Raw genomic sequence first — 24,481 nt, 5'->3', positions numbered from 1 at the left:
ACTGTATCAGTATGTATCAATATGAAATATACTGCGCACCTCAAACGTTCATGATAAAGATTATACAAATGCACCCCTACGTGTTATTTTTATATATATTAGTATTATGAATTTTCTTTTCATGAGAATTCTTATGCATTAGTATTTTAATTGTCTCATCATTGCTAAAATTACCTTGTTTGTTTTTTTCTCTCTGTATTGTTTTTGGAGCTTTTCTCCCCAGGCCTCTGCTTAAAATGGGTTTTCCACCCAGTCAGACTTTCCTGGTAACCAAATGTCTAATAAAATAAATAAATAAATAAATAAATGTATAGAAAACAAGAGCACCCATAGAAGTCCCAGACAATGAGACGACATGCAAACTTCACACAGAAGACAGCCCAGCCAAGAACTGATTTGGAGTACTGAGTGCTATGAAGGAGAAGTGCTAACCACTGCAGCGTTGTACTGCCCCTAAATCTGTCTTCTGTTTTTGTTTGTAATCTTAGAGGTCAGCAACAGCACTCCATCAATTGTATTTGAATAACAACAGTTGTAAGTTACATTTACTTAGCAAGTATTGTGTGTGTGTGTGTGTGTGTGTGTGTGTGTGTGTGTGTGTGTGTGTGTCTATATATATATATATATATATACATATATAGTATATATATATATGTATATATATATATATATATATATATATATATATATATATATATATATATATATATATATATATATATATTATTTATTTATTTGCATTTGTTAACCGGGTTGGTCCAGCTGGGTAAGAATTACCCTTTTTCAGTGGAGACCCGAGGGGAAAAGCCCCAAACAGACATACAAATACATATGAATAGAGACAACTTAACAATATTACAGAGGAACACAATATTATGGGTACAATGGATAAGAAAAACAAACAATGAAAGTTTGAGAATATGAGTAAGGTAGGCCAGAGGCATGCATGCAAAAGATTTATGAAAAGGTGTTCTGAGCAAGATCTCTGAATTAAGTTAAAGTAGGCAAAGAAATGATTTAGGTGTGGAATTAGTAGTGTGGGAGTTTTAGGTGGGAGCATGTGAAGGACATTCCCATTTGGAGGAGAGATGGGAGAGAAGCATGGATTTGAAATTGTTGTGGTTAGGTATATTACGTAGTGGTGTGGGGAGATTGTTCCATTGTTTGGCTATAGTGTGGGATAGTAGTAGTTTACCAGTTGGGTGGATGGGTTTGTGTACATGCAGCAGGTTTTGGCCTGTGGATCTCAGGGTACGGGTAGGTGTGTAGGGTGTTAGAGATTTAGCAAGAGAGGGGCATTCTGCTGGTTTAAAGATGAGTTTGTGGGCTGTTGTAAGTTGTTGGTACTTTAGGTGGTTGTGGAGTTCTAGCCAGTTTAGGGTGTGTAGGGAGTGACAATGATGGGAAGAGTTCTTAGAATTGGTTGCAAATTTGCAGATTTTGTTGTAACAGGCCTCAAGTTTAGCTTATATAGTTATTATTAGTTATTAGCTTATTTAGTTTATATATCTATATGTTGTTGATTGTCTTTCTGCTTTTTCCCGGTAAGGGGTCGCCACAGCGGAACTCTGGTCCGCTAATGATTGGCAGTAGATTTTTTTATGAAACGCCAAGGTGCCAGCTCGACGCCCAACCTTCAACGAAGGCACGCCCATTTACGCACACATGTCTTTCGAACACTACCCAACTGCAGGGAGGACATGCAGACTCCGCACAGAAGGCACTCCCAAGCCAAGCCAAGAATTGAACGGGAGAACCTCTTGCTGTGAGGTAACAATGCTACCGCTGTACCACCGCGGAAATATACATATAAAGTTTTATATGTATATATATATATATATATATATATATATATATATATATATATATATATATATATATATATAAAATGAAAAACGCAATAAAAAGAAATATATTTTAAAGATAAGTAAAGCTTGGAAAACCTTAAAGATGATAAACAGGCAATCATTACATCAAATAATAAATACCACGTTATGCATATCTAATGTCATATTTTTGTACAGTTGAATAATGGTGATTGTAGCTTAATATTAAAGGAGCATACATTTTGCTATGAAATAAAAAAGTAACTGTGCAACATGAAAAAATAATAAAGTTTCATTGTTCTTCATTAAGACATGACATAAACTCTTCTACTAAGAGTCTAGTATTTCTTGGTTTGATTGCAGGAAGCTCCTGTCTTGCCAAATGGATCATATGATGGCAGTTCCCTTATTAAATCCTCTGGAAAACTAATGCTGCTTCAGAAGATGCTGAGAAAATTGAAGGATGGCGGACACAGAGTGCTTATTTTTTCCCAGGTATGTTTGGCAAACAGTTCACTGAAGATGTTCCGCTCTTAGTTTATTAGTGTCATTCTGCTATCTACTGAACTAAAACACACATTACTGGTCCATCTGTCCTTTTAGAAAATTAACCAGTTTCACTGCAGAACTCCTTTTCTTGGTGAATTTAAATCTCACACATTATTTGAGAGAATAGTAGAATATATGAAAGCTTTAGATGCTTAGACTTTTTCATTCCTGATCTAACCTGAGTTTTTTCAGTTGTTTGTTCTGTTTCTTGGACTCTTTTAGCACAGAAATGTTACCTGTAATGATTGTTAACTTGAGGAGTTGAGTATGAAGTGCAATATGGAATTTGAACTCTTTGTTTTCTTACAGGGAACAAAGCCCTCTCCCAATACCTTATTTGCAGGGGATTTAACCCCCAGTATCCATTAATAAAATCAACTCCAAATTTGCTCTAGTAACCTTATTTAAAAATGCTTTTCACACACAGCACAGTTGCAAAGGTGGCTGAGACAGTGCATACTGTAGCACCAGCAACCATGCATTGTATTTATCTACCATTTTAGTAATGCAGTAAAACCCTCATAGAGTAAATGTTGATTTTCAGAAGTCATTTATAAATAATGGTGATGCTGTGAAGATTCCTTGTGTTACTACAGCATGACTTTTGGAGTTGCTGCAATTAAATCTAGGCTTGCTGAACATGCTTCAGTCCAGAAAACTATTGTAACATTTAAATATTAGCCATTTATCTCAAGTTGATATTTGGGAAAGACACACCAGCATGACACTCATTTCTAAATGTGACCAAAGAGCAGTATACTCTCATATATATATATATATATATATATATATATATATATATATATATATATATATACACACATGATTTCTAAAATACTGTAGCAACTTTTGTTAAAATTGGTGAATTTTTGTAGTTTGTAATTTAATGTATACAGAGGTCTAAGGACAATGGCACAGCAGTTTTTGTGAGTTCTCTTTGGAGAGTGAAGAAATGTTAGAGGGTGAAAACAAATAAGAGTAGAGGGGGAACAGATCCCTATAGTGGCTGTCGTAACAAAGTAGTCAGACCAGCAAAATGATATAATTAGCTACTGAAAACGAGTTCTTTTAAATTTTATTATGCATGCTAGCTGATTTGCATATTAGTAGTAGTAGTAGTCCCCAAGAAAGTTGAATGTTGTGAAGGAAAGATTCAGCTAAGGAAATGAAGGTCATGGTGTTTCACATTTGAAGTACATTTATGATGCTTTCCTCTGGAGATTCTGAACACAACCAAAACACAGGTTCTGATTTCTGTAGACCTCCTGCAAGTGGATCTTGGAAGAAATTGTAAATATGCAATATTATTAATTATACAATGACTGACCATTAATATTCTAAAATGAGCACGCTGATTGGCCAACCCAACCAGCGTGCCGATTGTAAATTCGAGAATATACTAATGACAAAAGGTCTGTTGGTATATATTTTTTTTAAACAAAAATAAAAAAAAAAATCTGTAGTCCAGACTCCGGACATACAAGAGAGAGACAGCATGGAGAAAATACCAGGAAAATCAGGTATGTTATTTAAAACTAAAGACACGTACCTGATTTTCTTTGTATTTCCTCCATTCTGTCTCTCTCCTACCCCTAAACTGTCCAAAACTTTTTTTTAATAAAAAAAAAAAAAAGACAAAAACGGAGCAACGGAGACCTACTTTTCTCCGTTGCTTCCTTTCCAAAGCACTGATGTACTGGGTATGTGTGGGAATGCAAGTCTCATACACATGCACAGTACATCAAAAAAGGCAACAGGATATGTGCCAGCCGCTGAAGGACAGTAAGCCGCCATTATACAAAGACATTAAGAAAAGTACGTTTTTTTTTTTTTCGTAAATAATGTCATTGTATAATAGCAATAACTAACTCCATGGTGTGGTATATTAAGATTTACCCACGGTTGGCTTTATTTAATCACTTGGGCTTCGCCTTTCTGATTAAACCACACCAACCTTGGGTAAATCTTAATATACCACACCGATGTCATCGGTTATTGCTTAAAAGGTCCTTTCTAAATTTGTGTTCCAGGTGAACAAACAACTGTTAAATCTTCTTTAAGGCAGTGTCAGTAAGCAGGCTAGACATGTAGAACTTATTTTATTAAGAAAGTGCTGACAGTAGTTTTCGAGGGGCATCTACCCCACATGAAACATTGTAATGTAGTTGATATGATAATTTACTGTAAGAGCAATGGCAGTCCTTGTTAGCTTTCATTTTTTCCCTTCCATTTGACTTGCACAGTGTTTGAGCGATTAGATCCCCCTTTTAATTCTGCTCATCTTTCTTTGGGGAAAAGTTCTGTAGTAGTATTCATAATATCTGGGTATTTGCAGTCAGTGTCATTTATTTTGCAGGCTGAAATTCTTAAAAGATAATACAGCTATGAATGAGACAATACTAGTCTTTCTGTGCAGATAAATCAGCCTTAGCTAGTATAAATTAGTTGTACTGAGCACTATCTTTCATTCTTCTTACTACTTACTAAAGCTTACTTAAATGCGTATAGGTTCATAGGTGAATACTAGGCCAACTGCCCTGAATCTAACCTTTTAACTGGTGTCTGTGAGGTGAAATCCTTAACCATTATGCCAAGCCCACCCCCCACAAGTAATTAGTTATACACATTTATGTTTGTGTTCTGCTGAGACAAAATTAGTTATATTTCATGTGACCAGGTTTTTAATTGAGTATTATGAACTGACGGAAGAGATATGAAGGTCTCTTTTTTTAATAAATTTCAAGAACAGACTGTAAATTTGAGTATGTCTTCTTGCTTGGGTTTTTCACATGATACTGATAAGTGTAAACATTATAAAAGGTTCAGCCAAGAAACTAAAATTACATTGGATGCTCTAAAGCCATGTTTGTTATAGAAAAAGCTTCACAGAATAGAAAACAATAAAACTAAATCAGAAGCAAAAAAATATCAATACAAAGCCAGATGCTAGCAGCGGAAGCTTGACAAAGGAAAATCTAGAGTAACTTTGGAATTCTATTGCCATAGCTGTGACATAAACTGACAACCTTCGTACCTTTAAAAACATCATCTGATAAAGACTAGGCTATGCTCATGTCCAATTCCTGGCTAAATAATTGCACAACTTATATCTAAATGTATTGTGTCCAGGTCCAGGGATGTAATTGCTCCACTGTACTTATAGGTTCATAGGTAGGTACTAGGCTATCGGCCCTGAGGCCTATACAAGCCCAGCCAAAAAGGTACCCTGGCTTTTGCCACCCAAGAAAATTATTTTCCTGTGCCACTGTCGAGCAGAGCCACAGAGGTGATCCGCGGGGTGAATTTCCTATTTCCCATCCAATCATCAAGATTTTTCTTGAAGTGTGCTAATGGGGAGCATTGTTTGATATAGATAGGTAGTTTATTCCAGAGTATGGGAAGTCTCTGGGACAGGAATCTATCCCTCCAGCCTGTTCTGTTTATTGTGGTGACAAGGCTTAGGTCCCTAGAGCATGTAGCTCAGAGGGATTGGGATTTCTTTAAGTGGAGCATGTCCAACAGCTCTGGGTTTGACATAGCTTTGTATATTAGGCAGAGATCACCTCTGAGTAGGCGATATGCGACAGAGTAAAGCTGGAGTTTTTTGAGATGGTCTGCATAGGGCATCTGTTTGAGGTCAGTAATCCTCTTTGTGAGGTATTTTTGCTGCCTTTCCAGTTGTTGTAGATGTCTTGTGAGGTGCATACCAAAAGGGGCATTGTACTCTATAATGGGTCTAATGAGTGATGAGTAGAGGGGAACAATGACCTCTTTTTTTCTGGATGAGAAACCTTTTGTGATGAGGTGTGCCATGTAGAAGGATTTCCTGACTACTGTGGTGATGTGATTATCAAAGGAGAGACTACTGTCCACCTGTGTCCCAAGGTCTCTCATCACACTTTTGGTGTTAAGTATACTACCACCTATGTTCTAGTTCATGGGTACAGAGTTTTTACCAAAGGGGATGACAATGCACTTTTTGACATTGAGCTTAAGGCCATGGCTTTGACACCAGGCATCTGTCTCAGTGAGGCCATTTTGTAGGATATCCACATCGTTAGGAGTTTCGATTATGACTCCTTGTTTTTAGTCATCTGCGAACTTCGTTAGCCAAAGACCTTCTATGTTAGCCTGTACTTCAGAGAAGTAGATACCAAACAGGAGAGGACCTAGGACTGAACCCTGTGGTACTCCACTTGTCACTGGTCTGAAGTCGGATTTGGAGTCTGCTACTTTCACAGTGTGGGTTCTGTCAGTGAACCAGATGGCAACCCATCTTGTGACATAGGGATTTATACCTAGTTTAGTGAGTTTATCTATAATTCCAGAGTGGGGGATGGTGTAGAAAGCCTTGGCAAGATCTAGATAGGCTGTGTGAACCACCTTATGTCTACGGCTTTGGCGACTGCTTCAAAGAAGTCTGTCAGGTTTAGGAGACAAGATCTGCCTTTTACAAACCCGAACTGGGTGGGATCCAGAGTTTGGAGATTATCAATGTCTTTGTTTATAAGTTCTATGATGATACGTTCCATGGTCTTGCAGACCTGGCTCGTCAGGCTAATGGGGCAGTAGTTCCCGGGGTCCGTGGTGGCTCCCCCTTGTGGAGTGGGATAACTGTTGCTGTGCGCCATTCAGCAGGCACAAAGCCTGAGGTGAGGCTATGATTGAACATGGTACTTAGGTGGGGTGCCAGTTCGTTCTGTAGTTCATGTAGAATGCAGCCTGGGATGTTGTCTGGTCCCATGGATGCTGTGTTCTTGGCTTTGGAGAGTGTGGTTTTTACCTGTGCAGCCGTGATTACAGGAACTTTGCATTCTTCCGGTATAGAGATTGGTTCTTTAGGGCGTGAGAGGGGGGTAAAGTTAGCACTGAACCTATCTGCCAGGATGTTGGCAATATCAGTTGGGTCTGTATATTTAGTGCCATTGTGCTGTAACTCAGAGCAGATCTGAGTGTTGCCATTGAGATTCTTGACATAGCTATAGAATGCTTTGTTGTTGTTTTTAGAATCAGTGGTGATTTTGTTTTCGTAACTAGCTTTGGAGGATTTTATCAGGGATCGCAGCTTCTTACTGAGGCTGATCAGGGAGCTCCTCCACTCGTGGGATTTTACTCTCTTTTGCAAGAGTTTCTTCCTTCTGTTGTACAGATTGTTTATGGCAGGGGACCACCAGATTGGCTTCCTTTTTTTGGAGGATAGCGTCTTGGTTCTGTTTAGGATAGCACAATCCATACACTCATGTAAGTGCTTATAAAGTGCAATTGTGTAGGATTCAGTAGTCGTAACTGTATTGTCCATCTGCATGGGTGTCATGAAGTTCACCACTTATGTCTTAAGAAGCATGAAGTTGGCTTTGGAGAAATTTTTTACCATGGCTTCCTTAATGGAGGGTAGAGGCAGGATGTGGATATCTAGGGTAATTAGCTTATGGTCAGATCGGACCAATGAGGCATTGACTTCAGGTGTGGAACACCGGTCACTCATATTGGTAATGACTAGATCTAGGATATTGTTAGGATAAGTTGATCCAGGGCATTGGAGTTTATGAATTCCAGAAAGTGTTGAGCGAAGGAGTTGGTACATGAGTAGTTTTCCCAGTTAATGGTGGGGTAGTTGAAATCACCCATTATTAGGGTGTTTAGTTGAACCCTATTATTTTCCAGTACATCAAGAAAAGAGGAGTGGGAATCCTGGGGTATGGTGGGTGATCTGTAGCAAGCTACAATTTGGATTGCAGTTTTGCCCAGAGTTAGTTGCACTTGGATAACCTTGGTTGCATTATGCTGAGCAACTAGCCTGGAGGTGTGGATATCCTTAATGAATATGGACACACCTCCACCTTTGGTGTTCCAGTCCAGGTTACATGGCCAAAAAGTGTGGTATGAGTTATAGCCTGGTAGTGCAGGGGTGCTCTCTGGAGCCTTGAACCAGGTCTCGGTCACTGCACAGATATCAATGTTCTCCGTTTTAAGGAGTGCCTCGAGTGAGTGCATTTTGAGATTGAGACTTCTAGCATTGAGTAGCATCATCCCCAGTTTTTGCTTGCCTGTTCCTGTTACGGTGGTGAATTTGTATTTGAACCTTGCCTAAAAAAGGCACTATAGGGGCAGCAAGAACCTTAGCCAGTATCCGGAATCCCAGGGGTGACAGGTGCAGGCCATCTCTGGCAAAGCATTGTGGTCTGTCGACCATGTCATCCCAGGCAGACAGATACTGGATCCCTTTAGAATGGCACCAGAAGCTTAGCCAATTGTTGAAGTCAATCATTTTGTCCTTGTACTGCGGCATAATTCTGGGTGATGGCAGAATGCTACTCAGGGCTAGGGTCATACCTGCCTGGGCTACAAGATCGGAGAGCTCTTCCATGTCTCTTTACATGTAGTCCAGGGAGGTATGTCTCAGGTCGTTCACGCCAACATGGACAATGACAGAGTCATATTTGTACTTGTTGTGGAGTGACCTGAGTGCGTGGGTTATGTGTCGGATCCTGGCACCCAACAGGCAGCTGACAGTAACCTTCTCCTTGTTTAGCCTGGTGAGTGGGACATCAGTGTGCCTGACTATAGAGTCGCCTATGACTAGTGTGTTGGGTATGTTGTTTTGCCTTATTGGCTCAGGTTGAGTGGCACACTGAGTCTGTGGGCTATGTGTCATTTGGGTTGTGTTGGAGGGTGGAGGTTGCTTGCATTTCTGCTTTGGAGGTCTCTGTTGCTTGAGCAGATTATTGTTGAGAGCCTTCCCGAATGTTTTTGTGTTTCTGTGTGTGGATTTTGGTGGTGTAGATTTAGTGAGACTATGTGATGAGTGTGGTTTGGTGCAAGTGTTTACCTTCTCCTCTTGACTGTCAAGTTCAGTTGTGATTGGAGAGAGCTTTACCTCCAGTTTGGCTAGATAAGTGCATCTCTTACAGGTTGTAGTGTTGGGTGGTAGGAGGAGAGGATTGTCTGTGTACATGAGGCAATTTCTACATTGCCCCAAGATGCCCAGATTCATCAGATAGACAGGAGAGAACACTGGGAGCTGACCCTTGGACATGCCTGAATAAAAAAAACTATTTTCCTCTAGATAAGTGAGGAAAGTGAGTACAAGAGCTGTTTTTCTCTAAGCAAGTGAGGAAAGTAAGTACCAAAACTGTTTTCCTCTAGGTAATGAGCAAGGTTGAGTGCTGTAGTAATTAGTAGGTTATTTAGTGCTTACAAGTACTGAACAAGTGCTGATCACGAATAAGCAAATTCAAGTGCTAAAAGTAAGAATCTGTATCTGGATTAAACTAGTTACAACAAAGGGGGGAAACAAGTGCAAATGTGGGCTTTTAAATCAGAAAGTTGAGAGAGATGAAAAAGCTGCCCAAACGTCCAATAACTACAATTTCTGGGCCAGAACCACTCCTTATGTGGTAGATAGGTTACCTAGTGCTTACCACTCCCACTCATAAGCTAGAAGGCTTCCCTCCAACACAGAAAGCTTGGGGGGCTCAGTAGCTTACATACAGTCCTGGATATAGCAAATCTGAATGTGGACTACACTAGTTACAGGAAAGTATTTTTATATATATATATATATATATATATATATATATATATATATATATATATATATATATATACAGAAGAGTAGCTAAAACAATTCAAATGCAGTGCAAGGTAGCACACTTGAGTATGTAGCAATGTTAGACTTGGCACTCATTAGGATGAAAATTGAGTATAATGCTCTTTTCAGTATTTATCTATCCAAACACTTGTCGCAACTGGAATGGCCCCATCATTTTCTCCCTAAAAAACAAGGACCTATATTGTAAAAACTGTGAAGACTATCTCAAGGCCTTGTCCCTCTTCTCAATATCATGCATGCTACTGTGAGACAGTCTCTGCCTTGCATGTAGAGTATCAACAGACCCTATTCTTTCAGACCTGTTACATTCGCAAGTCCAGTGGTATCATAAATAACCACTTAGGGGATCTCACTTGCTTTTGCAAATTAAATAGAACATGTTGGAGGGATAGAAATAATAATGCTTCTTTGAAACAATCTTCCACTGCCCATAAAGCAAAGTACTTCTGTTATTCTATTCAAATGTAATTTGGAGAAATGGATAGGTAACTGCAATTTCACCACTGGTTTAGCACCCTTGTCCCTCACAGATATGGAGACTTGTAAATGTCCCAACATGTAGGTTCATAGGTAAGTATTAGGGAATCAGTCTGCAAACCATTTTAAGACTTGTCAAAAAAACCCTATTCATAATTTCCCTGTATCGTCAAGGAGGGCAAGACAAGATAGATCAGGAGAGAATTTTAGGCTGCCCATCCAGTTATCTGCCTTTATCATGAAGGTGCTTCTGTACTTGACAAGTAGTGGAAGTTTGTTCCAACGGTGAGGGATACTTTGGGACATGAATCTATCATGCCAACATGTCTTATTTATCTGCTGATGAAGGTTTAGTTCCTCTGAGTATTTGCTGTACCTTTAGTTCTGGGAAAAAGCAGAAAGTCAGATAGTGCTGGATCTTTCATGGCATGAAAGGCTAAATACAGATCTCCATGGAGGAGCCAGTAAGAGACTGAGTACAGAGAAAGGACTGCCAGTCTATCTTGATAACTAAGATTGTTGAGGCCACTGATATTTTTAGTTGTGAATCTCTGAGTTCTGTCAAGCTGTGTGACGTGTTTAGATAAATGCACACTAAAAGGTGCATTATGTTCAATAATGGCTCTGGTAATATATGATTAAAGGGGAATTAAGACTTTTTTGGATCCAGTGGAGATGCCTTTGGAAATTAGATGGACAAGATAAAAGTTTTTCTGAACTACTGTGGAGACATGATGGTCAAATGATAAGGAATTATCAACAAGAGTACCCAGATCCCTTACAGTAGTGCCTGATTAGAGGTGTACATCTCCTGTATGATAAGTAAAACTGTTTTCTTTTGTTGCTACATTTTTTTTTACATTTAATTTGTGACTGTTGTCCTTGCACCAGTTGTTACCATGGCCTAAGCCTTGGAGCAGTTATGAGGCAGCTGAATATCGAATAACAGCATCCAGTTTTCAGTCATCTGCAAACGTTGTTAACCATAGGACAGAAGTGCTGGCCTGAAGGTCTGAGAGATATATACCAAATAAGGAGGGCCCAAAACTGAGCCCATTCGTATACCACTGGTAACTTTTTTATTTCAGAAGTGGCCCCTGTTACTCTAACCACATGAGTTCTGTCAGACAACCCGTTAACTATAGATCTCAGTATATCTTCTTCTTTCGGCTGCTCTCGTTAGGGGTCGCCACAGCGGATCAACTGTTTCCAGTTCTTCCTGTCCTCTGCATCTTGCTCTGTCACACCAAACACTTGCATGTCCTCTCTCACCATATCCATAAACGTTATCTTAGGCCTTCCTCTTATCCTGTTACCTGGCAGCTTCATCCTTAGCATCTTTTTCCCAATATACTCTGCATCCCTCCTCAGCACATGTCTAAACCAACATAATCTTGCCTCTCTGGCGTTGTCTCCAAACCTTCCAACATGGGCTGACCCTCTAATATACTTATTCCAAATCCTGTCCATCCTCGTCACACCCAGTGCAAATCTTAACATCTTCAACTCTGTTACGTCAAGCTCAGACTCCTGCCTTTTTGTCAATGCCACTGTCTCCAACCCGTATAACATAGCTGGTCTCACTACCCTCTTGTAGACCTTCCCTTTCACTCTTACTGGTACTCGTCTGTCACAAATCACTCCTGACACTCTTCTCCACCCACTCCATCCTACCTGTACTCTCTTCTTCACCTCTCCTCCACACTCAGCATTACTCTGAACTGTTGATCCCACGTATTTAAACTCATCCACCTTCACCACCTCTACTTCCTGCATCTTCACCATTCTTCTATCCTCCCTCTCATTCACACACATATATTCTGTCTTAGTCCTGCTGATCTTCATTCCTCTTCTCTCTAGAGCATATTTCCACCTCTCCAGGGTCTTCTCCACCTGTTCCCTACTCTCACTACAGATCACAATGTCATCTGCAAACATCATAGTCCACGGGGACTCCTGTCTGATCTCGTCTGTCAACCTGTCTATCACCATTGCAAATAAGAAAGGGCTCAGAGCTGATCCTTGATGTAATCCCACCTCCACCTTAAACGCATCCATTACTCCCACCGCAGACCTCACCGCTGTTACACTACCCTCGTACATATCCTGTACCACTCTTACATACTTCTCTGACACTCCCGACTTCCTCATACAATACCACAACTCCTCTCTAGGCACCCTGTCATATGCTTTCTCTAATTCCACAAAGACACAATGCAACTCCTTCTGACCTTCTCTGTACTTCTCCATCAACACTCTCAGAGCAAACATCACATCTGTAGTGCTCTTTCCTGGCATGAAACCATACTGCTGATCACTAATCATCATCTCCCTTCTTAACCTAGCTTCCACTACTCTTTCTCATAACTTCATGCTATGACTGATCAATTTAATCCCTCTGTAGTTACTGCAGCTCTGCACATCACCCTTATTCTTAAAAATCGGTACCAAAACACTTTTTCTCTATTGCTCAGGCATCCTCTCACTTTCCAAGATTTCATTAAACAATCTAGTTAAAAACTCCACTGCCATTTCACCTAAACACCTCCATGCTTCCACAGGTATGTCTTCTGGACCAACAGCCTTTCCATTCTTCATCCTCTTCATAGCTATCCTTACTTCCTCCACTGCACTTCATGATTCACTATCCGCACATCATCCAACTTTCTCTCCCTCTCATTCTCTTCATTCATCAGCCACTCAAAGTACTCTTTCCATCTGCTCAACACACTCTCCTCGCGTGTGAGTACGTTTCCCTCATTATCCTTTATCACCCTTACCTGCTGCACATCTTTACTAGCTCAGTCCCTCTGTCTAGCCAATCTGTACAGGTCCTTTTCTCCCTCCTTAGTGTCCAACCTTTCATACAACTCTTCATACGCCATATCCTTAGCCTTCATCACCTCTCTCTTTGCCATGCACCTCATGTCCTTATACTCTTGTCTACTTTCTTCATCTCTCTGACAATCCCACTTCTTCTCCGCCAACCTCTTTCTCTGTATACTCTCCTGTACTTCTTCATTCCACCACCAGGTCTCCTTGTCCTCCTTCCTCTTTCCAGATGTCACACCAAACACCTTTCTAGCCATCTCTGTTACTAGCTCTGCTGTAGTTACCCAGCTATTCGGTAACTCTTCACTGCCACCCAGTGCCTGTCGTAACTCTTCCCTGAACTCCACCTCACAATTACCCTTATAGATAGATCTCAGTATATAAGGATTTATATTCAGATTTACAAATCTGTAAATAATGCCTGTATGATGAATAGTGTCAAAGACACTGGCCAGGTCTAGATATGCTGTATGCACTGCATAACTGCTATCCAATGATTCAGTTACTTTTTCAAATAAATTAATGAAGTTAAAGAGCCAGGGCCTTCCTTTGATAAAGCCAAATTGTAGAAGAGCCAGGATTAAGAGATATTAAATGTCCAGAGTAATGAAGTCTGAGATAATGTGTTCCATAGCTGTACATATGTGGCTGGTGAGACTATTGTGTCTCTAGTTACCAGGGTCCATGGTTGGGCCACCTTTGTGTAATGGCATTACAGTAGCTGTTTTCCAGGCTTCAGGAGTGTAACCAGTGGAGAGGCTTAGATTAAGAGGTTAAGTAGGAGTTCAGAAAGGCCATAGTTGGCACTGATAATCAGGCAACCTGGTTTATTGTCAGGGCCCATAAATTAAGTATTGTTAGTTTTTGAAACATAACAATAAGGTGGCCCAACCATGGACCCTGGTAACTAGAGACACAATAGTCTCACCAGCCACATATGTACAGCTATGGAACACATTATCTCAGACTTCATTACTCTGGACATTTGCTGTACTATGCTGTACTATGTTTCCTACCTGTACTAACAAATAAATAAACTAAAACTAAAAAAAAAAACAACCTTTTTATAACTTTTTTAAAATGTATTACTCTTTGTGTTTATTTCTCTGTCAAATATTGTTTATTCTTCTGTATTAGATCTTAGTTCATTCCTCTCTAAATAACTCGGCACACAATATTCTTTGTTTTTCTTTTTTTTCTTTCAAAAATATTCAAACATTGTTATTATCCGTACTTAATAATAGCTTATTTTTTATATTAATATTGCATAATAAGTTTTCTGTCTATGCTTGGAGCTTTTCTCCCCGGGCCTCTACTGAAAATGCACATGTATCCAGTTAGACTAGCCCGGTCAAAAATGTAAATAAATAAATAATAAATAAATGAGAGAACTTGTTCCACAGTAATTAATGGGGTGGCTGGAACTGTGGAACCTGAGAGATAGCCATAACTGTGGGTAGAGTAAAATTTGCAGTAAATTTGTTAGCTGGGATATCGGCTATTTCCTTTGGAGAGTGTAGTATTATTGTGGACTAGCTCCTAACACTGTTGGGTGTTAGTTAATAACTACCTGACATAGTTAAAAAAAGACTTGCAGTCATTTTTGGTTTTATGGCTATTTTAAGTTCATTCTGGGTGATGGCAAAATACCAATCAAAACCAGTGTCTTTTCTGCCTCAGACACATGCACAGCAAGCTCAATCATATCCCTCTGCATGTCCCTCAGAGTAGATTGTCTAATGTAGTTAATACCCGCTTGGACCGCTATCAGGTCATAATCATATAGGTTTACTGCATCCAGAGCTGTTTGTTTTTGCCTTCTTGTTTCTGGCAGTCATCTTGTGTTTGCCTTCTGTGTTTCTGGCAGCCATCTTGTGTTAGTAGGGGGCCTATCTTCTCTGCTAGTAAAAGTAGCAGGCTGGCTGGACCTTGTCTGGCACAAGCTGATTGGTAAAGAAAGCAGGGGCTAGCAGGATTGGCTAGATTTCTGTGTTACTAGAATCTTCAGTTTTTTTGTGGTATTTAAACCCCACTTTTGAGCGGGTGTGGGCTTGTTTGACCAGGCTCTGCGTAGGTGTGTCATCTGTGGAACGTTTTACAAAATTCCTGAGGCTCCAAGACCAATCTAAGTGCTTTTTCATTTATTTTCACTTATTATATTGAATTTGCACTTGCCTATCATTTTTATCTGTGCCTTATAGCTAATTTATTACATTTGCACTGTTTTAAAGCAATTTGCTGATTAACTGCATTTCATTACTGTTTAACTGTATTTCATTGCTATTTACAGCAATTCATTACTGTTTAACTGCATTTTACTGCATTTCATTACTGTTTCTGGCAGCCATCTTTTGTTGATAGGAGCCTATGTTTTCTGCTAGTGGTAGTAGCAGGGCTGCTTGGACATTGTCTGGCACAAGCTGATTGGTAATGAGAGCAGGGGCTACCCGGATTGGCTAGATTTCTGTAGTACTAGAACCTTCTATTTTTTGGCATATTTAAACCCCGCTTTTGAGCTAGTTTGGGCTTGTTTGTACGTTGCACACCAAAGCTGTACTATTTTTAACCCATTGTGAGGTATTCCAGCTACAAATTTTCCATTAGTAGAACATGTGTGATCACCTAGTAGTACTCATCTTAGACCTTCCACCCTTTACCCCCTTAGCTTTCTCTGGCCTCTTTCCCCCAGATTCTGACAAATATGGATGGACAATTTCCTACAGTTTCTCCTGCCAGTCTGGTTGATATGGGCATCCTGAGACAGAGTAGAAACTGCCTCATGTACACGGACAACCCCCTACTACTACCACCTAGGAACACAATTTGTGAGAGATGCGATTACATTAAGAGCCTAGATTCTATGCTGTCTCCCTCACAAGCCAGTATATCTCGCACTGAGAAGGTTGTTAACACAAACACCACATCTCAAACACCACCCACACCTACACACCCACATATACGGAGGTCCTCAACAAAAACATTCCCAAACAAAAGAGACCTCCGAGGCAAAAACACACGCAAACTCCACAGTCCATCTCTCCACACATAGTCCACAGATCTGTATGACACAGGCTCTAAAGCCTAACCATAAACCCAATATATTAGTCATAGAAGACTCCATTGTGAGACACACAGATGTGCCCCTCATCAGACTGGATAAGGAGAAAGTCACGGTTAGTTGTTTGTCACGTGCCAGAATCCGCCATATCACACATGCACTCAAGTCTGTCAACAACAGGTACTGTTATAACTCTGTCATAGTCCATGTTGGCATGAATGACTTGAGATGAACCTCCCTGGACTATATGAAGAGAGACATGTTCGAGCTCACTGAATGTGTCCCAGGCAGGTATGTCCATAGCCTTAAGAACCATTCTACCATCACTCAGAATGATGCCTCAATGTTGTTGTTGTTGTTGTTGTGTCTTTCGGCTTTTCCCGGTTAGGGGTCACCACAGTGGAACTCCGGTCCACTAATGAGTGGTGGTCGATTTTTACGTGACGAGTTACCAGCCCTGACGCACAACCTTCAACAAAGGTGCGCCCATTCACACATGTCTCCATGCAGAAGACGCTCTAGCTGCGAATCGAACCGGTCAGCGTCTTACTGTGAGCCGACAACGCTACCGCAGCACCACCACCGCGGATCAGAATGATACAAACAAAAAATGATTACCTTTAACAATTGGCTTAGTTTCTGGTGTCATTCCAAGGGGATCCAGTACCTGACAGCCTGGGAAGACATGATCGACAGACGATGAGGCTTTGCCAGAGATGGCCTGCATCCGTCTCCCTTTGGGCTTCAGGCTTCTGGCAAAGGCTGTTGCCTCCCCAATAGTGCCTTTTTAGACAATGCCATGAGGTCAAAACTACCAACATGAAAAGTTAATCAAAACACAAATTAAAGTGACAGTTAAAGAAACAGAAAGTTTACTCCGGGGATCACTTCAGTGGCTTTGCTGGACAGAGGCACAGGGAACTAATCTAAGGGGGCGGCGAAAGACAACACATTCTAGCTAGGCTTATAAATGCCTTAGGGCAGATAGCCTAGTACCTACCTATGAACCTATAAAGGCCATGCTGCTAAATGCTAGGGGTCTAAACATGAAACTGCACTCATTGCAAGCATTCTTAAACTTGGAAGATGCTGACATCTGTGCAGTCATAGAAACCTGTCTCAAAGCTGCCAGAGCACCCCAGCCATACCAGGTTACTCAACCTATCATATATTCAGACCCCAAACCGTGGGCAGCAAAGCAAAAGGAAGTGGAGTTTCAACATATATTAAATACATACACACCTTCAGGCTGGTCAAACATTATGACCCACAGGAGACACTTCAGGTGCAGTTAACCATTGACAAGACCCCTATTCAAATCATAACTAGCTACAGGCCCCCAACTTTGACTCAAGTTACCCACTCTGCCTATCTGCACCTCTTCAAATCTATCAAGATTCAATCCTTTACCCTGATCCTGGGTGACTTTAACTATCCAACCATAGATTGGAAGAACTACTCATGCCAAAACACAAATGCCCAGAGATTCCTTGATTTCATAGGTTCATAGGTTCATACTAGGCTATCTGCCCTAGGGCATTTATAAGCCTAGCCAGAGTGTGTATGGCTTTCGCCACCCATATTAAATTAATTTTGCTATGCCCTTTTTCAAGGTTAGTATACTGTGCCTCTGTCTAACAGTGACACAGAAGTGATACCCAGGGTAAACCTATGATCTCCCATCCATTCATCAAGATTCCTCTTGAAGAGAGTCAGTGAGGGACTCTGCCTAACCTGGACTGGGATTTTATTCCAGAGTGAAGAGAGCCTCTGGGTTATGAATCTGTCCCTCCAGCATGTCCTATTTATTTCAGTGCTGAGGTTCAAGTCCCTCGAGCGCGTAGCTCAATGGGATTTGGATTTTCTGAGGTGCAGCATGTCCATTAATTCCAGGTTGGACATGGCTTTATACGTCAGGCACAGATCACCTCTGAGCAGGCGGTATGCCACTGAGTAGAGCTGGAGTTTCTTTAACCGGGCAGCATACGGCATCTGTTTGAGCCCCTTGATCCTCTTGGTGAGGTACTTTTGGGGTCTTTCTAGTTGCTGCAGGTATCTGGTAAGATACATCCCAAAAGGGGCATTGTACTCAATTATGGGCCTGATGAGGGATGAGTAAAGAGGCACGATGACCTTCCCTGATCTAGATGTGAATCCCTTCATGATTAGGTGGGCTATATAAAATGTTTTTCTAACCACTTTGGCCACGTGGTTGTCAAATGAGAGACTGCTATCAACTTGGGTCCCCAGGTCCCTAATTACTTCTTCTGTACTTAATGGATTACCACCTATGTGGTAATTTGTGGGCACTTTGTTTTTGCCAAAGGGGATGACTATACACTTTTTGGCGTTTAGCTTGAGGCCATGGCTCTGGCACCAGTTGTCTGTTTCTATGAGGCCCTTTTGGAGGATGCTTGTGTCAGATGGAGAGTCTATTATGGCGCCCAGTTTGCAGTCATCTGCGAACTTGGTCAGCCACAGTCCTTCCATGCTGGCCTGTACCTCAGAGAAATATATACCGAACAAGAGAGGTCCCAGGACTGAGCCTTGTGGGATGCCACTTGTAACTGGTTTGGAGTCTGACATGGCTCCAGCTATTCTAACCATGTGGGTTCTGTCCTTGAGCCAGTTTGCAACCCATCTAGTGACATAGGGGTTTATATTTAAGCTGGTGAGCTTATCTATAATGCCTGAGTGGGGTATTGTGTCAAAGGCTTTTGCGAGGTCCAGATAGGCTGTGTGGACCACCTTCCCCTTGTCAATGGCCTTGGTGACTGTTTCAAAGAAATCGACCAGGTTCAAGAGGCAGGATCTGCCCTTAACAAAGCCGAACTGGGTAGGATCCAGTGTCTGCAGGTCCCCAATATCTTTATTTATAAGGTCCATGATGATCCTTTCCATAGCTTTGCAGACCAAGCTAGTGAGACTTATGGGGCGATAGTTTCCAGGATCCGTTGAGGCACCACCTTTGTGGAGAGGGACCACTGTTGCTGTACGCCACTCTTTGGGTACATATCCTGTAGTAAGGCTGAGATTGAACAGTAGTTTTAGGTTTGGGTTTAGCTCTTCTTGGAGTTCATGTAGGACGCAGCCCTGGACACCGTCTGGTCCCATTGATGCTGTGTTTCTTGCTTTGGAGAGGGCAGCTCTTACCTGAGCATCTGAGATGTCAGGGGGGCAGCACTCTGCTGGGTTAGATATTAGCCCTTTTGGTGGGGAGGGGGGGAGAAGTTTGTGCTGAACCTGTCAGCTAGGATGTTGGCAATGTCTGTGGGTTTGGTGTATTTTTTGTCATTTTGGACTAATTCTGAGCATATCTGGGAATTCCCACCCAGGTTCCTAACATAACGCCTTGTGATTATCCGTAGTGTCCTGTGCAATTTTTCTCTCGAAGCTGGCCTTAGACGATTTTATGAGTGCCCGTAGTTTTTTGCTAATACTGATCAGAGATGCCTTCCCTTTTTGGGATTTTGCTCTATCATGTAGTAGCTTCCTCCTTCTATTGTATAGTTTGTTTATGGCTGGGGTCCACCAGACAGGACATCTGCCTTTGGAGGATTTGAATCAGCTTGTTGACACCCCCACAAGAGGTGATAATATCTTGAACTTGGTATTAACCAACATGAGTAACCACTGCAGCATCCCTACAGTGTCATCCTGCATGGTAAGATCCGACCACCAAGCAGTCACCTTTGAAGTCATCATCTTCCCCGACCCCAAACATAAAAACATCTCCAAAGCTGATTACAACCTCCTGAGGGAAGGTATAAACAGCTTCACAGCCCCCTCCCCCTCCATAGGAAATGGCACAAATGTCCAAACCTACACCAAAGTACTATACGAGCATTTATATAGCTGCATGGAATCAGGAATACCCGACAGGACAAAATCATTCTCCTCAAGGAAGAGTAAACCTGTCTGATGGACATCTGCAATAAATAAACTCTATAATAAAAGGGAAAAAAAATTGCTGTCCAGGACCAAGAAGGAGCAGGTGTCTAATTGGAAGCAATCTCTCCTTAGCCTGAATAGGGTGCCTAATGTTGCCGCAGGGTCTTGCCTGAGTTCATGTAGTATGCAGCCTGGGATGTTATTGGGTCCCATGGGGGCTGTATTTTTTGCCTTTGAAAGGGCAATGATGATTTACTGCCTAGAGATAAGGGTAGGGGTAATAGGCGCTGGAAAGGTCCGAACTGGCCACTAAAGACTGTCATAAGTTCTTCTTCACATATGTCCGCAATCTCAAAGGAAGCACTTAGATCTGCTTAGAGCTGGTGGTCAAGGACACCATATATGCAAACACCGTAAATATAGCCAATCTGCTGGCAGACAGATTCAGCAAAAACTTCACCCCTCTGTCCCCTTCATCAGTAAATCAGGATCTCCCTAGCACCTGCCCCCCCCCTTATCTCTAGGGAGCAAGTCATCACTGCCCTTTCAAAGGCAAAAAATACAGCCTCCATGGGACCCGATAACATCCCAGACTGCATCCTACCTGAACTCAGGCAGGAACTTGCGGCACCATTAGGCACCCTATTCAACCAAAGCCTGAGTACCGGCTTTGTCCCAGCCAAGTGGAGGACAGCCATTGCCATCTCTTTGCACAAACGTGGTGTGTCCACCGATCCAGGAAATTATGGACCCATCAGCCTAACTTGCTTGATATGCAAGGCCATGGAATGGATTATCATGGACTCATTAACAAGGACACTGGCAACCTCCAAACACTCGATCCCACACAGTTTGGTTTTGTCACGGGGAGGTCAGGCCTGTTAAATTTGTTTGTCTTCTTTGAAACAGTCACCAGAGCCATGGAAGAGGGGAAGAGGGTACACAGTGCCTATCTTGACCTGGCCAAAGACCTTGATACTATTCCCCACTCTGGTGTAATAGATAAACTCTCCCAACTAAGCATCAGTCCATATGTTACCAGATGGGTAACAAACTGGCTCATTGATAGAACCCACCTTGTCAAAATAGGGGAAGCCACCTCAAACAGTAGACTCGTAACAAGTGGTGTACCCCAGGCATCGGTTTTGGGACCTCTGTTGTTTGGGATATACTTTTCTGAGGTGCAGGCAAAAACCAGTGAACTATGGCTGACCAAATTTGCAGATGACTGCAAGCTGGATGCTGTCATGAATTCCCCTAGTGATGTGGACATCCTCCAAGAGGGTCTCACCCAAAGAAATGACTGGTGCCAGAAACATAGCCTCAAACTAAATGCCAAAAAATGCATCATCACTTCCTTTGAAGAGAGTGACATCCCCACAAAATATCATATTTATAGCAAGTTCCTAAGCACGCAAATCAGTCATGAGGGACTCGGGCACCCAGGTTGATAGCAAACTGACTTTTGACCACCATATTGCCTCCGTTGTTCTACATTGCCCACCTTGTTAAGAAGAGTATCTCATCCAGGAACAAGGAGGTCATAACATCCCTGTATTCTTCCCTTATAAGACCCATTACTGAGTACAGTGCCCCTTTCGGCATGTATCTCACAAAGCACATGCAGCAGCTGGAGAAACCATAGGGGTTCCTCACCAGGAGAATCCAGGGCCTCAAACATCTACCCTACACGAGTTCATATTATAACACCGAACGCCGAAAACAGCGAACTGTGTTACATCAACACATATTCAGCGAACACTGAAAATGTCGAAACCACAGAACAGCGGAAAGAAATCGCTGTTCCAACCCCCCCCCCAAAAAAAACATTAAACACTTCCAAACACATACACACATACCCAAACCCTAATTATACCCCCCAAAAAAATAGTAAACAACTAAATGCACATATGCACGTAACCCAACCATACATTTAACAAAAAAAACAGTAAACATTTTAAAACATATGCACTTACCTTAACCCCAACCGTAACCCTAAGGTCAGTACCTCTCACACATTTACATAAACAGTTCCAAACACAAACACTCTTACCTTAACCCTAATCCTACCCCCCCCCCAAAAACAAAAGTAAACAGCTAAAAACACACACACACGTAACTCAACCATACATCTAACGCAAAATAAAAAAACAGTAAACTCTTTCATACATATGCACTTACCTTAACCCGCACCCTAACCCTAAGGTCAGTATCTGTTGCACAATCACGCTCAGGAGCTATACCGGACAAGGGACCACACTACACTCCAGAACAGGCAAAGCAACAAAACGGTCAGGCGACTTCTTTCCCAGGGAAGAATTCGCTGAAGAGCCGCTTCACTGTTTTGCCTGTTCGCCCTACATGTGTTGACAAAAACGCATTCTACAAAATGCGTTTTCGTCGTTCTAATATGAACCTCCCTACATAGATAGGTTAAAACCCTGTTCCTCTACTCATTCTCATACAGACTCCTCAGTGGTGACCTCTGTCTGGCATACAAAGCAATCTCAAACCTCGCCTTGATGGGACTGCTGTGTATCCGCAAGTCAATGTCCACTCGAGTAACCCACACGCGTGACCTCAACCTGGTCTGTGACATCAATAAGACTTGTTGGCGGGACAGATTTGTGTCCCAGAGACTCCCCCTTTGGTGGAATAGACTCCCTGTCCACGTTAAACAGAGTACCTCAATAACCTTTTTAAGTGCAACCTGGATAACTGGGTGAGGAACAGAAAATACACCCCTAGGATTCCACCTGTGTCCCTGCTGGACAGGGGCATTGAGTGCTGACTTGTTAACATGGGCTAAATTCTTGGCTAGGCTTGTAAGGGCCTCAGGGCCAATAACCTAGTAGCTTTCTATGATCCTGTGATCCTATGATATTTGTCAGGTTGGAGAGATCCAAGAGCCCATGTTACATCCCAGATCCTGTCTCCACATTTTTATTCAACCTGTGAGCATGGTGTCTGTATGCAGTACAATATAGTCAACTATTATTAAAACATTACCATGGTTTGATGCAGTCTCAGTGGGCCATAAGAGTTTGGAATGTGCATCTTTGTCACTCTTTGAGGTGTGGGTGTGAATGGTGACAGTGGGTGTGTTGCTGTGTAAACTAATGTCTGAGGTGTCTTAATCTTTAGCCTGAGATGCTTTGGCAGTGTTCTGTTAACAACCTCAGCATAAACTGGTTTAATGGAAGTGTCCTGTGCAGTATGTATGTATGTATGTGCTGTGTTTGCCAAATGCGTTCTGAAGTGAGAAGGTAGTCTCCAAGTTAAATAAATATTTACACTCCTTAAATACTGAATCATTGTGAGGTGGCAATAAAGAGTTTTGGTAAACAGGAGGAAGTTACTACACTGCCTCAAAATACCTAATGCTATCAGGCTGGTTACAGAAGTGAACCAAATGAATGAGATTCCATGTTGTCCTGTACAGCTAAAGGGGTGTAGGATAGTTTAAAAGGAGGATAACTGACTGGTCTAGAAGAAGGCGATAAACTAGGATATGGCTAAATGATAAAAAAATGAGCTGTGACTATTGTAGTAGTCACAATGCGGAAAAAATTGTAACAGTGACAGACTGTAGGATCCATAAGGAAATCAGTAACACTGGCAAATTCAACTAAACAGCTTTACCCAACAGGCTAATGTGGTTTCTACTTTGCAGTAAAAGCAATGAACAGTCATTGTTCAGCCCATCTCTGGGTTATTTATATACAAATACTCATAACAGTCAGCCCCAACTGTACACCTCTGGTTCTCTCTTTAATGGCCTAAGCGATCACCTTCTCACATATGTAATTAAGCACAAAACCATTAATTCCCAACAACCCTTACTCAGAAAGGTTAGAAACAATAAAAACTTTGACCCTGAAAAATTCCAACAAGAACTAAACTCATGTAATTGGTCTATTCTAAAACACCTCCCCTTAGAGGAAGCAGTAGCATACTTTAACAACAAATTCCTTGAGATCCTTGATTTGCATGCACCTGTTCATTCAAAGAGAACCAAGGCAAGAACTGCACCATGGCTTTCTATAGAGTCTAAACTCAAAATTACCCTTAGAAACAAAGCATAGGCTTTATGGCGTTCTTCTAAAGACCCTCAAGATCACATTAAATACAGGCAATCCAGGAATGAAACCAAAAAATCAATTTTACAAGACAAAAAACAATACTATTGTAATTTACAGACAGTAAATCAAAATAACCCTCAGAAGTTTTGGGCAG

General features: G+C 41.5%; 1 protein-coding gene across 3 annotated transcripts in view; it reads left to right on the top strand.

The window, feature by feature from the left end:
* CHD5 (chromodomain helicase DNA binding protein 5) overlaps positions 1–24,481 on the top strand; it is a 2,140,358-nt gene that overhangs the window by 1,126,744 nt on the left and 989,133 nt on the right. For all 3 annotated transcript variants that reach the window (XM_044063016.1, XM_044063014.1, XM_044063013.1), the window contains exon 18: positions 2,190–2,321. In XM_044063016.1, coding sequence (XP_043918951.1) covers positions 2,190–2,321 — 132 coding nt within the window. The remainder of the gene's footprint in view (positions 1–2,189; positions 2,322–24,481) is intronic.

Source organism: Protopterus annectens, chromosome 2.part1, assembly GCF_019279795.1.
Source record: "Protopterus annectens isolate FY-2018-M chromosome 2.part1, PAN1.0, whole genome shotgun sequence".
NCBI lineage: Eukaryota > Metazoa > Chordata > Ceratodontiformes > Protopteridae > Protopterus > Protopterus annectens.
This window is presented reverse-complemented; position numbering and strand designations above follow the sequence as displayed.